The 17,500-nt window shown below is 43.4% G+C and overlaps 1 protein-coding gene across 3 annotated transcripts in view; it reads right to left on the bottom strand.

Moving 5' to 3' along the window:
• LOC115355239 (ELKS/Rab6-interacting/CAST family member 1-like) overlaps nucleotides 1-17,500 on the bottom strand; it is a 162,730-nt gene that overhangs the window by 33,026 nt on the left and 112,204 nt on the right. For all 3 annotated transcript variants that reach the window (XM_030045957.1, XM_030045956.1, XM_030045958.1), the window contains one exon: nucleotides 9,745-9,892. In XM_030045957.1, the coding sequence (XP_029901817.1) occupies nucleotides 9,745-9,892 (148 nt within the window). The remainder of the gene's footprint in view (nucleotides 1-9,744; nucleotides 9,893-17,500) is intronic.

Genomic DNA, 17,500 nt, shown 5'->3' with positions numbered 1-17,500 from the left:
TTTTTTTTTTTTTTGTCTCACTCCCATTTCTTCTTTTTGCATTTTGAAGCTCTATTTAGAACCTTCTTAAGATCCAATAGTGCAAAATGTAAATTCTTGCAATTTCTCAACTGGTCTTAAGATTTTGATCAGGAGTGTATATGTCGTCTTACGGCATGATCTGACAAATCGTTAAAGCGGCATCTAAACCTTAATTTTGGATCAGTACGTTTTTAATACATTTGGCTGATACAGCTTCATGTTTAATTCACATTTCCCATCCATCCATTCACTTTATTGAGGGCAAAAGTGTTATCTAGACAACACTTAACATTAAGCCTAAAGATAAATTTCTACAATGTGGATGTTGAGTTTTATTGAGGCTCTGGTCAGTGGTGGTCGGTGTTGAGTTGGATTTGGACAAAATTTCACAGCCACTAATGGGTCAGGTTCGAAATATCAAGTCTGATTCAAGCTGTACTATGTATCCAAGAAACAGCAGGTCATGCCTGACAATATGTTTGAAATGGCTTTGGCTGGTCACCAACCATCATTTGGACATTGTTTCCTACTTGAAAAATCACCAAAGCAATATATACCCTTGATTTGAACTGTAATGGCAGCGACACCATTGCACCAAACGGTGTGATTTTGAAAATGCTACAACACAGTGGTAAGATGTGTCCTCTTCCCGAAGTTCAGTAAAAATCCTACCAGCAGTGTCAAAGATGGGCGCGCGACAGACGAGTGAAGGAACGATAAGACTAAATGATAAATGCCCCACAGCCTAAAGTGTCTGCTAGGTTTAAAAAAAAAAAAACCCGCTGGATTGCGACCGATCCTGTCTTAGTCTAAATACAGCACGAAAGGAAGATTTGGGACTTGGAGGAGAGAAAGAAAAGAACGAAAGAACAGCTCGACGAACAAGCAAAAGACGAGAGAGAGCGGGTGAGCGACCGGGAGAGCTAAGCTGAGAGGATAAGCCGTGTCGAGAGGGCGCCTGATCTCCGAGCTCTTCTAACATGGCTTTTCTACATCCAAATCTCCCTCCATCCCCCCCATGCATACACCCTGCCTCCCTTCCTTCCTTCCCCTCTCTCTCTCTCTCTTTCTTTGTCCTGATCTTTGAGCCCTCTGAGACGCTTTCGGTATCTAAATATTCCTCAAAGTCTAGCGCCTTATCGAACACACTGTCTCCTCCTCCGTCTTCCTGTCCTTATCTCTCAGCTTCCTAATGTGCTTTCTAGGTTTGAGCCTCCCTGTCCTGCTGCAAAGGCATCTAACGTGCCGCTCTGTGTGTGTGTGTGTGTGTGTCTCTTTCTCCAATGATCTCTGAGTTTGTGAACACACAGTCTAAGTGTACTCATCGACAGCCACATCTAAAGCAGTATCTCTCTCCCTCACTTCCTCGCTCTTGACTCTTGAGCTCCTTAACACGCCCTTGTATCTGTGACTAATTTTCTCCCTCCCTCCTCCTCTCTTCACCATGTCCTCATTTCCATATCTAATACTGTCTGTCCCTCTTCCTCCTCTCCCTCCTTCCTTGTTCCCTCACACCCAATCTAATACCAACATGTTCTTTTTTTTTTTTTTGGTTATTTTGAGTTCATTTCATCCATGCACTTCCCTCTCTTTCATTTTCAGTCCTTGATCTCCCTCTCCTGCTCTCTTTTTCCTTCCCTCACTGCAAAAAAAAAAAAATCTCCATCTTAAATCATTTAGTCACATATTCAGTGTTAAAATGTTGCTTTTTGGTGGGATGGGATAATCACACTTGTGTCCAATGCACTTTCACTTGTTTCAGGATTTTATTCCTAGGAACAAGTATAAATAGGGTGAAACCAAGCAGAATGAGGCAGATCAGCGCGCTAATGCCAAGAAAATGACACTTGATTCGAGAAAACTCTGGAAACAAGTTGATTAGCATTGGAAGAAAGTGGGATATCTCATCCCGCTGGCAGATTTTTTCCCAACTGTTTTAAGAAAAGCAAGACTTTAACAATGACAATGACATTTTTTTTTTTTTGCTTTTACTGTGCTCTCTATCCTGTCAAACGTACACTCAGTCTTTCTTTAGACTTTCGGCTTCCTTGCCTGTCTCTCCACATCCATGTTTCCACGTTCACTTCTCCCTCTGTTCTTTTTCTTTCATCTTCCGACATTTCGCTCCACCACGTGCACCTCTGACATTCACGTCATTTTTATTTTAAAGGTGCTGGAAAGATGGAGTGGCACGCATCAATGTATTGATTTGAACCTGCAGCATTACAGGCACCTGGCACAAACCGGAGGGATGCGGTGAAAACACAGAGTCAGTCTTTTTCTCTTGTTTTCTCTTTTGCGGTTCTCGCTCTCTCTCTCTCTCTCTCGCACTTCCTCGCTATCTTTTTCCAACAAATCCCTCATATACATATCTAACGCTTTCTCTCTGTCTGTCTGTGTGACATTCTGTCATCTCTTCATGTCTTATGCTGTTGACCCCCAAACACTAAAACCACTAAATCCATGAAACACGCTGTTCGAGAAAGAGCGAGGGAGACAGCTGGGGATGGGGGAGGAGAAGAGAAGAGAAGAGAGGAAAATCCATCTGATTCGCTCTTGTTTCCCTCTCTCCTCTTTCTCTCCTCTCGTCTTTAACTTCACCTCCCTCCTATTGTCTCCCCATGCATCCTCCTCTCCTCCTCTCTTTACATCTTCCCCTCTCTCTAATTGCGAGGAATGCTGACCTCAGCTCACTCGTTTCTGCGCCAGCTCTCTCTCTCTCTCTCTCTTCCTCACCTAATCTAATCATCGCGCCGCTATTCCACTACTCCTCTTCTCCTCTTCTCCACTCTCTCCCTCGATCCTTCCTCTGTTGTAACCAGCTGACAACGGACAGAATGAGAAACCAGTGAAGCCGGAGGAAAGAATAGGGTGAGGGGGGGAAAATTGCTGAGTCATGGTTGGGGGAAAATTATTCCATCGTGATAAGGCTCCGGGGAATCACAGATTAGACCGGGTGTTTTTTCTTTCCTTCCGGCAGCGTGGAGAAAGAGAAATCTGTTGATAACCGTGCAATTATCAATAATGGAAAAGCTGCTGAGTCACAATCGGAGGGAAATGTTCCATTGTGATGGAAAGGGAGATTAGTTTCCCTCTTGCTCTTTCCTTTCACCGAGGAAGAGGAGAAATTTGTTGATGGATGCAACTGGAAAATCACAAATGTCAATGAAAAGTGGCTGAGCAGTGCACTGAGGGTAATTATTTCATCATGATAAATCTCTATGGAATAATAAGTTAGATGACATGCTCTCCACTTTTGTGAGTGACAAAGACAGCGGTGAGTGCAAACAAATGACAAAAATTAACAAAAGACTTAAGTGAGAGAGAGAGAGAGAGAGAGAGAGAGAGACAGAGTAAAGCACAGAGTGAGGAAGAAAACAGTTTTCCTGCGAATCTAAAATAAAATTTTACCATAAATGTTCTGACATGAATTAAAGCTGACTTGGGGATCATTTTAAATCAGACGTGCTTCATATTCCTACACAAAGCTCCACTTTTCCTCGTGGTCAAGATGAACTGAAGCTCTCCCCTCACACACTTTTAAATCCCTCTCTCACATTCAGCAAATTAAATCTTGACTTCCACAGGATTCATATCTTCCAGAGGTTCAAAATGGTTTAAAGACATTCAGGGCAAATTAAAAGCTTTCTTTCCATCTCGAAAATTCACAAACTTTTACTGCAATTTCCAGTTCTTATATTGTGTTAGTCCTTTTTTTTCCCCATGACCGGATTCAGATCTTTATATTCTTTTTTATATTCAGATCAAGTTTAAGAAAATGTCCACATCTGAGAGATAGCATGACTGCCGATACCTCTAAAATGAAACACTTAGAGGAGTGAAATGTTAGAGCCAAACCATAGCCATGCAGGTGTGGAGCAATGGCCACACACACACACACACACACACACACACACACACACACACACACAGTTCCTGTAAAACATGTCTCTTGAGGGGAACAGGAACATTTCCTGGTGGTATATCTCTCTCCTTCTTCTTTCTCATGTTCCATCTTGTCATAAATTTCACAGTCCCACTTTGCATTCACACGCTTTTCTCCCAAAGAGAAAGAAATGGAGGGAGGAAAGACTGGGAGAGAGAGAATGAGGACAATAGAGAGAGAGAGGGAGAAAGAGACAGAGAGAGAGAGAGAGAGAGACAGAAAAAAGACAGATGGGGAACAAGACGTGAGGAGAGCTGCCATCATTTTGATCTACAGCCTCCTGCCTCGGGGGTCAAAGGGCAAAGAGCCACTTCAAAGGATGAACAAACACACACTCTTTTTTTTTTAATAAACTTTTTTCCTCTCCCCCTCATCTCCCTCTCACCAACTCTCTCTCTCTCTCTCTCTCTTCAGTCATGTCTTGAGCTACATGTTCAGGGACGTGATGGAATTTTTAACGTCTTCTCAAAATCTATTTGCATGAAATCTAAAGGGCCGGTGTCCACCACAGGGCTTTCCCCGACTTTTTGGCTGCTGATATGATATGAGATTAAATACAAATACATTCATTTATCTGCTGTATCTGTAGACATGGATACCAAATACTAATAATATCAGTTTCTCTTTGATTGTTCTTGTTTTGATCATGTGGTATACAGCGGTTCATCTTTGTGTTATTTGTCCCGCCCCTCGTCTATTGTGATTGGACGGCCGAGGTGAAAAGTGCCAGTGATGAGCACAACACTGAAACACACCGCACTCTTCTCAACTCCCCCTGATCATAAACAAAATGGCCAGTGCTTCGTCACGCTCCGGATATTTTTAGCAGAGCATAAACACACGACGCTCCCACAGCAAATATTGAGAAAAATAATTCCCGGCTTCAGGAAAAAAAAGAAAAAGAGAAAAAGAAAAGTGCTTTGGTGGACACGGGGGCCGGGGCCTGTTTTGCAACTGGAATGAATGTGAAAGTGAAAATAACTGCAGACGTAGAACTGCAGAATGCTGGTTTGCGTGAACGGGCTGATTTCTGGCACAGCGAAAAGCCACGACAAATTTAAAGCTGAAATGAGACTCGAAATACGTTTTTCAATGTCTGGGGAGGACGACGCTGGGACTCGTGGATCCAACATCACTGATTCATATTCACTTTCTTTCATTCAGCCTCTCTCTCTCTCTCTCTCTCTCTCTCTCTCTCTCTTTCAGGACAGTCCTCAGTAGCAGAGTGTGTGTGAGCCTGGTGTGTGTGTGTGTGTGTGTAGGGGGGCACTCTGAGGGAGCAAGCTAAAAATAAAGCACCAGCCTCAGCCCACGGGATGGCTTCACCACAAACACACACAGGCACACACACACACACACACACACACACACACACACACACACACACACACACACACACACGCAGGGGAATAGTGAGGAAATCTCGGCCGTGATCCATCATTGGGGGACTGAAAATTATGACACCACAGAGAGAAAGAGAGAGAGAGTGACAGATAGAGAGAGACAGACAGAGCAAGAGAGAGAGAGAGAGAGAGAGAGAGAGAGGGATTGAGAGGGGAGCAAAACCACACACACCATCCCACACCCCCTACACACACACACACACACACACACACACACACACACACACACAGACAGTGGAGTCTCTGTGCTGTCAGCAACCACCTCCGAGACCCTGAGGTGTCATAAAAGACTTCAAACAGGACGGAGAGAGAGACGGAGGGATGGAGGGAGAGACAGAGTTATTCCATGTTTGAATGACTTGATACGACCTCTCTTCCTCTCTTTTTCTATCTATCTTTCCATCTCTTTCTGCAGGAAAATTATCCATTCAACACATTCGGTTTATTTTATTCACCTCATTCAAGTGTAATTTCCATAATATTCAACACAAGGAACCCATTCGCCATAAAAAGTTGTTACGCTTGACCTGTTCAGATGTTTTGAGAATGAAAACTCGTTGTTATAGCGTGAACATCAGTGTCCTTTCGTATTTTGAATGCAGTGAATTAAAAGCAAATAGATCACAGTGGCGTGTACAGTAAGCAACAGAAGCTGTTTTTAAATGTCACATTGAAATAAAAAACACAACATAAAATTCACCTTTTTAACAATAAATGTCAAAAGTACCGCTTGTTTTATTTCTTGTACTTTTATATTAAAATCCCATACATCTTACCTCCTGGAAAACCTTGTATCTTTAACGGTGACGTCTTGCTGAATCAGTAGGTGTGAATAAAAATTCCAGCCAATAAAACATCACAGATTTTTCAACAGTCCCGCCCCCCTGACCCCCTACCATCAAATAAAACTGCTCCTCTCTCTCTGACTGAGCTGAAATTGGTTTATAATCCAGAATAACGTCCCGCCTCGACATCCTGTTTGGAAACAAGACATTCTGAAAATGTCATTTCACATTATCAAGGTGACACACCGTGCGGTGAGTGGAGGGGTTATCAAACTCTCTGAACTCAAAGGTCTGTCATTATGTGTGTGTAGTGCGAGGTGTGTGTGTGTGTGTGTGTGTTTGTAAGTGAGTGTGCCTAGATTGTGGTTACATATAACTCAGTGAGCATGCATCCTGTGGCAAAACATATCGTCCCACAACAGCCTTGTGTCCTGCTGATGTGAAATTCTGTCTGCTCTCTCACACACACGCACACACACACACACACACACACACACACATGCAAGATGCTTTGGTTGAAGTCCCCCTCCATTCAAAAATGTGTTTTTCTTATGTTTATGTCACCTAAAATGTCTGACCTTGACTACGCTGACTTGACTTGGCAGGTCACAAATTTGACAGCCCATCCTGTCAGCTGACGAGGTAATGCTTTGCACATCAGTAGCACCAGTCGCTTTGATTGTTTAATTAAAATGGTTAATTGGTTGATTGGTTAATTTTCAAAATATTCAGCAAGACAAACTGCAAATGGCTGCTTTGTACAAACAGTATCAGTTAGGGATTAGTTTGGGTTTCGCTGAAAAAAGCAAATTTCTACACTGATAAATTATCAACTACGATACAAGTTATGAGCCTGTGAGCCAGCAGTGTGCTGGGGTGGGCGGAGACTGTGGACTCTATCTTTCGCACTGCGCTACCCGCTGCCACTACCCGCTACCCGTGAATTACGCATTTAGCAGCTTCCACTATACCTAAATGGTATCTTGCAGCCACACTACCTGCTATACATTACGCCGACTCCGTTATTTGCGCCTGCAGGTGTGTCCATGGGCGTGTTTATACGTTTTCCCTACAATTGCTATCTTGATCACACACTTTAGGGAAAGCGGATAGCGGGTCCTCAGGACCACCTGCTATCCCATTTGTGCTTTTACAAGAGTGCGCCCAGGCAGCTTAAATGCGCGTCCACTTGAACACATGTGGACGTGCACATGTGACTCCACCTCCCCAATTAACTCGCCTTTAAAAAGCCACCTTGCTTTAGCCTCGTTTTCGGTGAAGCGTGGCGACCTTCCTCTCTCCATCACGCGTTTCGGTTTGCGGATTCGGAATAGCGCAGCCTGCTCTTAAAGGTAATGGCACCTGGCACACTGATTGGTTTAACTGGTGTAACGTCCAAACCACGGCTATGCATAATGTAACGGGTAGTGCAGGTGTTTTACGGCTAACGGCAGGTGTGCAAGAACTTTTGCGGGGGAACGCCTCTTACACAATGCCAAATCCCCAAATAACAGGTTTAGGAACTCTGACGCAAGATAGGGCCCTATCTGTATGTTTATAGATCTGTGTATTTTTAATGAGCGCAAGGTGTAAAGCTATATATAAGGTGTTTCAAGGCGTGAAGGGGCATTCATGAAAAAACCTCTAAATATGTAATATTGATGAACAAGGCTGATTTTTAGGGGTTTAGTGGCTGGGAGGGGGGGCTTTACGACATGATTCCTCTTTTTTTCGTAAACCATGTGCTAATCATTTAGGTCACCGCTGTCACTGACATAATTCTTGGTTGGTGTCTGCACACTGTCTTCTAAATGTCAGCCTTTGTTTTCCCACCTTCTGTAGAAGCCACTGGCTGCCATTCATTTTCATCTGGCATAAAAAACATCCTCCACAAAGTTGAAAAATGCCTCAGTGAGGTAATCCATCATAGTAGACACGCTGCTTTAATTATTCTGCAAAACAAATCTTTTTGTTTTATCCTTATGGAATTGTACTCGAGTGTGACCTAAACAGAACTGTGCGCCAGAAAAACATCCCCTTTTTCCTCTGTGGATTTAAAAAAGCTCAAATATGATTTTTAATTTACGGCACATTTGGTGGAGGAGACAGCAGCTAAATTCCAGCTAGTTTAGGCAAAGGAATGTTTGTACATTTTAAATGACAGTGAAATGAAGAAATTATGAAATATCTTATTATACTGTACTGTATATGAAAATGATAGGAGCCACAAGTAAACAGGCTGTAACTCAAAAATAGACTGGAATTCTCCTCCACAGTCTGAGCGCCTGCAATGTAAATTAGTAGGTGTGTGTGTGTGTAATGTATGTGTAGGGCCCTCTGAAGTCTCTCTGTGTCTCTGTCTGATTTCCTCAAGAATGTATTGGACACAACTGCTGATCAAATACCCATTAACTAAAGAAAGAAGGAAGGATGGAGAGGAAAAAGGGACTTAGAACAGAAAAGGTTAAAGATTAAATGAGGGAGATATTTTTTCTTTTTATTGTGTGTGGGGATCGCAGGAATATGTCGTATTTGTTGTGCACTGTCTTGACCTCCTAATTATCCCTAATAGGAAATAGGAAAACTAATTTAAGTTGTTGCTCCAGTTACTGTAAGTTTATCCGGATAAACACGTCAAATAAATGCTTAAAATGAACGTAAACAGAGGCAGGATGACAGACAGAAAGAGAGAGGATGTGGAATTGAGGCTGAAAAAAAGCGAAGAAGGAGAAGCAAAGAAAAGAGACAGAAGGAAATCCACCAAACTCCCAGTAGGCTCATCCACTCAGGGGACTGGTTAACTCACAAGACCCACAGGAACCTTTACCGTGTGTGTGTGTGTGTGTGTGTGTGTGTGTGTGTGTGTGTGTGTGTGAGAGAGTGTGTGTGTGTGAAAATGCCACACAGAGGCCCATTCACATACACACATACATACACAGTGGTGTTTGGTCATGTTTATTGCCTTGTTTTTGGCAAGGGTAAGTGTGTACACATAGGTGTGTGTGTGTGTGGGTGTACACTTTGGTGTGTATGCACTCAGTAGACTAAATTTGTATTCATAGCAGAGGGGTAAAGTATGAGGCTGAATGTGTGTGTCTGTGTGTGTATGCGGCCAGTGAATATAAATAAATAAAAATTCATATGAAAGAGTTGTCACCAGAGATCTGAAGGAGACTTCAAATGTGTGTGTGTGTGTGTGTGTGTGTGTGTGTGTGTGTGTGCGTGTCTGTGTGTGTGCGGTGTGTGTAGGAGGGGTAGGTTAATCCTAAATTTACCCTTGGTGGTCAGAGGACTGTGGTCACATCTGAACTCAGTTTCTCTCTCACTCCCTCTCTCTTTTTCCCTTATCGTGTCGTCTCTCCCTCTCTCTCTCTTTTCCTTATTCTCTCCCTTCTCTCCTCTTCCATCATTTTCTCAATTTTCTCATTCTTTCTCTTTTCACCCCTATCTTCTTTTTCATCTCCTTTCTTCTCCTCTCAATTTAACAGCTGACTTCAATTCAAGCTTTCATTTGCATGTCAAGGTGTGTATGCGTGTGTGTGTGTGTGTGTGTGTGTGTGTGTGTGTGTGTGTGTGTGTGCAGTCCCACCTGTTGCTTGAGCTGTTGTACCAGACTGTCCTTCTCTCTCTTGAGCGCTGCCACCTCCTCCTGGGTTTTCTTCTTCTTAGATGAGGAGAGCTCCAGCAGGGCGATGTTGGCGTCTTTCTCACTGATGGCTGCCAGCAGCGCCTCCTGTCTGCAGGCAGAGGAACACACAAATCCAGTTTATCACTCAATATGATCACATAATTACTTCAATTGATTTACGACATATATTACTGACGATGCACAAGGCAGTGAATGGTCATTTCATGCAGTGTGACATCAGTGAACTCATATTTTGCCGACCCAGTAGGAGGCCTGTGTGACGCTTCACACCGAAGCCCACTAAACTGTTAGTACAGTTATCCCTCGCTGTAACGCAGTTCACTTTCGCGGCCTTGCAGTTTCGCGGATTTTTTTAGTGCAATTTTGCATGCTTTTTTTTTTTTCTTATTTCTATGAAGGTTTGAACTTTGAGAGTGTTTAAACAAGAGAGAAAAGTGAGAAAATGTTAATGCCTGTCTGAGAAAAGTGTATAAAGTGTGTAGTGAGGGGTTTTACAGTCTTAAAACATCTATAATAATTGTAAAAAATAAAGCTGACTACTTCGCGGATTTCGCCTATTGCGGGTTATTTTTAGAACGCAACTCCCGCGATTAACGAGGGACCACTGTACTGCATCTTTAGTACAGAACCACTCTCAGTGCTGTTTATTCAGCCCAGTTGCCAGGAAAAAATATTGGCACTGTATGTTTTTCCAAACCAAGGATATGTTGAAATGCCATGTTTTCAAGTTTGATGATGTATAAAGCGAGCGAAAAAGGTCGCATTAGGAGGCTGGTGGGGTCACAGATGGCACAATCATCATCATCATCATCATCATCATCATCATCATCTACTTTGGTTGTGCAGACCAGGGTCCAAGTCGCATGTCAAGCTAGAGCCATAACATTAATTAGCTAATTTAACATTAACCATGACCTTTTCCTAAGCTTAACCAAGTAGTTTTGGTGGCTAGTGCAACATATTTTTGGACAGTAACAGACAAGACAGTTTGAATGCTGCTCCTAAGTTTTGATTTCATTCCCCTTTTATTTGGGATGCTAGGGGACAAACGGCATCGTCTCAGTTCAGGGTGGATTCTCCTCTGCTGTGGCCTAGTTTGAACTATAGAAATACCTCCAATACTTCTCCTCAGACTCTCCTAAGTTGTAAAACCTCAGCCCACCAGAGCTCAGGGACGGCCAACACTCGACATCAAGTGTAAAATGTGACCTTGAAAAAACTGCCTTCCAGTATTTTGCACCTTACAACCAAAGAGACTTACAAAACACTTTAACGCTCGAGTGTCTAATTCTGTTTGGTGATTTTAAACTCTTAACTCTGCACCTCTTTAATGATGCTTCTAGTTGTTTTTCCTTGTTGATTTTCACATGTCACTTTTCTATTGTGCATGTTTTGCTGCTGCTCTTCTTTTGTAACAGAGGTCTTAATCTCCTGAGGGAAATCTGACTAAATAAAGGTTTTTATCAATCAATCAATCAGTCAGTCAATAAAAACCTGGCCTAGCATAGCTTTAATCTTGACGATTTGATCGCGGCCACCAACAATGGATCCACTCTGCCGAGAGAAGCACACACATGTAGTTAATAATAATGTGATACTTCATTGATCCCTGTGGGGAGATTATCTTTCTGCTCGCTTCGGAGGTCAGGCTCCGCTGCAGAACAGAGGCCACTGGAGCTGGCAGCCGTTCAGCGTCTTGCTCAAAGACCCTTCAGCAGGGCGCAAACTGCCAACACGAACACCGGGAGCCAACGGGACGTCAGGCCGAGTGTCGGGCTCTGATAACTCGGCCACCGCGCCTCCGCCAAGAGACCACAGAGTTCGCCATTTTAGCAGCTAATCAGATTTTAACAGGGACGAATGAGTTTGGGGTAAAGTACGACTCACGCCTGAGGAGGAAGGGAGGCAGAGACCGTGTCGAACAAGAAAATAGAAACGCTCAATTCAATTCGCTCCAATCTCACAGCGAGTATTATCATGACATTTAACATGAGCTGCCACCGCAAATAAAGAAAAAAGTTTCTCCTCGTCATCTGACTTCCTCCGTTCTTTCTTCCGCTCTTATCTCTGTTCCTCTCTTGCCCTCCCTCTCTCCCAGTTTCTACCCTCGTCTCTGATCCCCGTCTCTCTCTCTCTCTGTCTCCCTCTTCCTCCGTATCTTTTCCCTCCCGTCTCTCCCTCTCCTATCTCGTTCCCCTGCCTGACAGATAGATCACATTCCAGTGTGGTCGGGAGGCAACAAGCCGCATCCCACCCGTCCCATCATCTCCAGATCCGGCTCAGCCGCTGCCGAGGACACCCAGGGCTCACAATTCACGGAATCCTGTTCCTCACTTCCAGAAGGAATGTAAATCACACCCGATCTCCCATAATTCCTCATGGCTTGAAGACTGGCCACACACAATAACACACACACACACACACACACACACACACACACACACACATGCAAAGTCCTTGTTCCTGTCTCTCTGCAGTTCCCTCACTCTACAGTAATCACACTTTACAGTTTTTTTTTACATTTTGCAGTCTAGGCATTTAGGCAGCGCTTCTTATCCACAGCGACTTACAGGAAGTGCAGCAGACTAAGCTTTGACTCGTTATTTTCAACAACCGGAATTAACGAGTGCGACATCAAGGCCTCAATGTCGTCTCATATTCACTGTTCAAAGTCTTGTTTTTCTTAAACAAACGACAAAAATACACGAGTTAGTCCTGTTTGTCTCCAGTGCAGTTTCATTTGTGTGAATATGCTGAGACAAGGCAGAATAAGGCAGATCAGCCCTCTAGAACCAGGAGAATGACATTTGATGCAAGAAAACTCTGGCGACAAGGTGATTAGCAGGGGAAACCAGTGGGATTATCTCATCACACTGGCAGATTTTTTTCAAAAACAACATATATTTTTTTAAATTTAACACTGAATATAAGACTAAATTACTAGTTAACATGGAGGTTCTTTGCATTGGATGTTCAAGAGAAAGTGACAGGGAAGAAACAGGGCAGGAGTGAAGGTTCAGGGTTCGAGGAGATGCTTGTTTTTCATGCCTCATTCTCACTGTGCTTATCCCAGCATGTAAGAAACACATCATCCAGATGTGCCCACACCCACAAATCCACACTGACGCACATCCACAGGCACTTTCACTCTGCTTCACTTTCTCTCCCTTTACTTTTTCTCCTTTGTCTTTCTCACACACACACGCACGCACACACACACACACACACACACAGTCAGTTATAGTGGTGGAGTGTGGAATGCAACGATGAGAGCATCTAAACGAAGACAGATTAGATGCTTGGAGTGTGTGAGGACCCACAGATTTCTCGGTCAACCTCACTGACCACGCTGTCATTGTACAAGTGTCCCATCATGCCTCTGCACTCAGGCTGCCATGTCAGAGTGGCAGCTGAAAGGTTAGGAACAGCACAGGCAGTCTGAGCGGACGGCCGCCGCTTTGATTCCCTGGGAATTAACCAGAGGACTGTGGTTGTACTGGGCAGCTCCCAGTCGTTCAATTGGGATGAAACGGTACGAGATGTTGATGGTACGATTATGGTCTGAGGGAAAAATCATGGTAATTAATTTTTACAGCACCACAGACGCGGAAAATAAGCGTTTTACAATTGAAGGTTTTATTGTATTTTTTTTTCCACAATGCTTCCTTTGGTCATGCAAAGAAAACATTCTCTCTGTATTAAAAACGCATTTTAATACAGTGGAAAAAATGATGCAGCTGCCATTTAGGATTCACAGTAGCTGCCTTTTGAAATAGATAATAATACAGCAACTGCCTTTTGAAAGCAAAAAAAGAAATTATGGGTTGGACTGGGTGTAATTGGTTAGTCTTTTATACCTAGCCTGTACGTGAAAAACTTTTAACCAATACTCACGAGAATCACTAAATAGGAAGGAAACAATCGCACCGATTGACATCCGATGACTCACAACAGGCAGCTGTGCGCTGACCGGGTGGTGCCTTGACGAAAAGATGGAAGTGACATTTTTATTGATGGATGCAGCAATAATGTGACCATAAACTAAACGGCAATTTCAATATTTAACGCCCTTCAAGCTCAGCATGTTATTAAGGAATTTGCCGTGATGCTAAATGTAGTTCCTTTTAATACAATACAGTGATTTCATTGAGCAAGCATGGAGGGGGATTTAAAACCAAGGCCCACAAAGTCATCAATATTACGTGTCAGTGCTTATAAGAAAAATTAGGACAAAGTTAAGTTAAAACTGACCCTGTTAAACAGAATGTGGCCCCATGTTTGACAGCGGGGAAGGGTTGGGTTGCGGGTCTTGCATTAATGGGTGTAAAAGTGGCCCTGTGCAGGACCCTGGCCTCTACATGTGGCATTCTGCAGCCCACAAGAAGGCCCATCAGTAGGCCATGACCCAGTGATTGAGAAACCCCGATTTAAAGGATGCTATAGAAAATTAGCTCTTTTTGTCATCCAGTGCTGCTAATCTTCCTCAACAACCTTATGGTCTTTTTTAAAGGATTCAAAACGCTCACACAGCGCTGGTTTAAGTTGCTTTATTTGGTGGATAAAAGGCAGGTATGTGTTCTGCTCTGTGTTAGCTAATGAAACCCTCACACTCAGCCACACAATCACCGTGTGTGAACTCAGGTGAGAGGTTCTGACAGGTGCAATTTCATGTGAATGTAAGGCTGCATTCAAGAGGATAAAACCATAGACAGAGATATCACAGCCTCCACAACAAGAAAGAAAACCTTGGCAATTCAAAGCACAGCTGATAGCAATATGGGTGAATTAAAGCATCTTTAGCTCTAGAGGTGTCTAAGGATGAGGGCGAACCAGTGAGAGAATATAGGCTTTGATAAATAAGTGCAACTTATTTCCCTTTGTTAAATAAATTAGAAAGTGTTTTCACAGCGGCAGCCAAGGCAGAGGTCTACAGTGTTTTCTGTCTCCAGTCTAAAGAATCAAACATTAAAAGGTCAGGGATGTTGAGCTTTTACGCTTTTATTTCTTTCCTCTCTCCCATTTCTAATAACAAAACGTCCATATTAGGGGATTTCAACGAGAAGAGACTCCAGGAGCATTTCAGGTGTCCCCAAACGACCAGAGGTGCTCCTGAACGCCAGAGGCTAAAACTGTGTGACCACAAATGTGTTTTAACGGAGTGAAGACTTCAGATCCAGGCATGTGGGTATGCAGGTCATAAAGCCTTTAGCTGGAGAGTGCTAAATCATATGGATATGTAAAAACCAGCTCTGTGACCTTTCTCTTCATTACCACTTTGACCAATTAAAAGCCATTTCACTTTCAAACCCACATGAGCTCCTGCATGTGGATTTTTATGGCATGAGAACACCTTCATGATCATAATATTTCCCTTCTTTCGTTCCAGGTTATGATTTACAGGGACAATGTCACACTCTTATTCTTTGTCTTTTTCATACAAACTCTCTTACACACACACACACACACACACAGAGGGAGAGAGAGACAGGGAAGGGCTAATGGAACATTAGTCTTGTTAAAGCTAACAGTGCGTCTAGTTTTATATCATATCTGAGAGTTACCTGCCAGCACACGACGCTTATAAACCCCAGTGATAAAATGATATTTATTCCAGATGCACTTCTCTCATTCTCTGCCTGTTTCTCCCTTCTCCCTCTGTCTGACACACACACACACACACACTCCTATAAAACACACTCTGTGTCCGCTGGGCACCTCAGCTTGCAGAGCTAAACACATGCTTGTGACAAGTGCTGGCTGTGGCTACTGCAGTTGCTACGAGATCATTAAAAAACAGTTTAAAATGTTGCGCTCTCTTGCTGAAAGTCGAGATATTTCTAATGTCAGAGGGCCTTTAAAACATAATAAATTCTCAGCGCTGTCGGGAACGTGTCCTTTCCGTTGAAAATACCAAGAAAAAGAGGAGTTTCCCAGTAGACCTGCAGCCTTACAACTGTAGCTCCCATTCAGGATTCAGGTTTCTTTGGCTGCACACGAGCGTGGGACATGCAGGATCAAGGCCGATGGCCGAGGTTATCAGGACAGTTTGGATCCATTCTGAAAATTAGTGCTGGAGCCGATATGTGTCCACATCTTAGGCCTGAGACTGTCTGAGGCCAAACGGCACATGTACTTTCTGAGCCCTGGAATGCTTACAGTGTTGTTTCAGATGCAGCTGATGAGCGCCTGGCCTGATATTTCTCCAAATAATTGTCAAATAAAAATCACATCTGTGGAATACCTTTGTTTTTTTTTTCATCATAAAGGCTAAAGAAAAAATGCCAAACAAATAAATTTTCTGTTTTGTTGTATCAGCTGGAAGTAAAGAGCACTAACACAGCCATTTATTAATATGACAGGTTGCAAATTAATACTTAAAATAAAATAAAAAATACATTCCTTTTTGTTTTGTTTTTTGTTGTTTTTTTTAAAAAAGCTGTTTCTACTTCCCTCATCTTTCTTTTTACTCTTTCACCTTTCTTTTATGTTCTTTCTCTTCAACCTCCTCCCTTTTTTTTATTTGTCACTTTTCCTATCCGCCTTCCCTCTCTCTCCCTCTCTCTCTCTCCCTCTTTCTCTCTCGCCAGAGAAGACAGGAGGAATTCTTTCCGTTGTTTGGCGGTCGTGTGCCATGATGTCATCGCCGCAGCGACAAGGCAGACACTGAGCAGACACACACAAACACACCATGCACCTGACCCCAACCTCGACACACACACACACACACACACACACACACACACGCACAGACACAAACACACACACACACACACACACATGGGGGCCCTATGCTTCCTAAAATCACTTAAGGCCCCTCACTTTATCAGAGACACTAATGCGCGGTCTTAGATCAGTCTCTCTCTCACACACACACACTCTCACACACACTCACACACTCCTGAGAAGCTTGCCGTGTGTGCTGCATTATCTCGTCTCTCCTGTCACCCTCCACCACAGTCTACAGTGTGTGTGTGTGTGTGTGTGTGTGTGTGTGTGTGTGTGTACAAAAATATGTCAATGAGTAGGAGTGTGGGGGGGGAAAACGGATAGAAAGTGTGTGTTCATGCGACAGTTGTGTGCGTGTGTGTGACAGCATGTTTATCTGCACATATGAGTGAGTGCCTGTATGTGCTTGTGAGTACTTATGTATGATTCTGTGTGTGTGTGTGTGTGTGTGTGTGTGAGTAAAGTGTTCATATTAAATATTGTCTGTGTGTTTGTGTCCCACTGTGTGTATACGCATGTTTTTTTTTTTACATGCATTTGTGTAAGAGTAAAGTGTGTGTGTGTGTGTGTGTGCGCGCGCATGTGTGTAGAGTGTATAAAACAGTCCCAGCCCTGTGTGACACTGTCCAGTCTCTGTCTAAGACAAACACAGAGCTATTTTAGAAATAATCCTCTGTTTCTGCTCTCTGTTTCCTCTGAACAGAGCGGCTCTCCGTTGTCTCCTCCGACTCCGTCTGCTCTGCCTGAAGAGCGGGGGGGGGCTGTCACACACACCACAATTTACTGCTCAGCCCCCTGGAGGAGGTGCAGTGTGTCGAATTCGACCTACATTTCTGTGATGGGAGGTGCCCACTCCGTGACCGCAATGACATCCAGCAAGTTCAGTTTACCTGCAAGTCTTTGAAAACCAAACCAGAGTCTTGCTTAAAGTGGCCTGGGCTTGATTTAGAGGCAAATGTGAAATCCTAAA

The sequence above is a fragment of the Myripristis murdjan genome, chromosome 23, assembly GCF_902150065.1.
Source record: "Myripristis murdjan chromosome 23, fMyrMur1.1, whole genome shotgun sequence".
In the NCBI taxonomy this organism is placed as follows: domain Eukaryota; kingdom Metazoa; phylum Chordata; class Actinopteri; order Holocentriformes; family Holocentridae; genus Myripristis; species Myripristis murdjan.
This window is presented reverse-complemented; position numbering and strand designations above follow the sequence as displayed.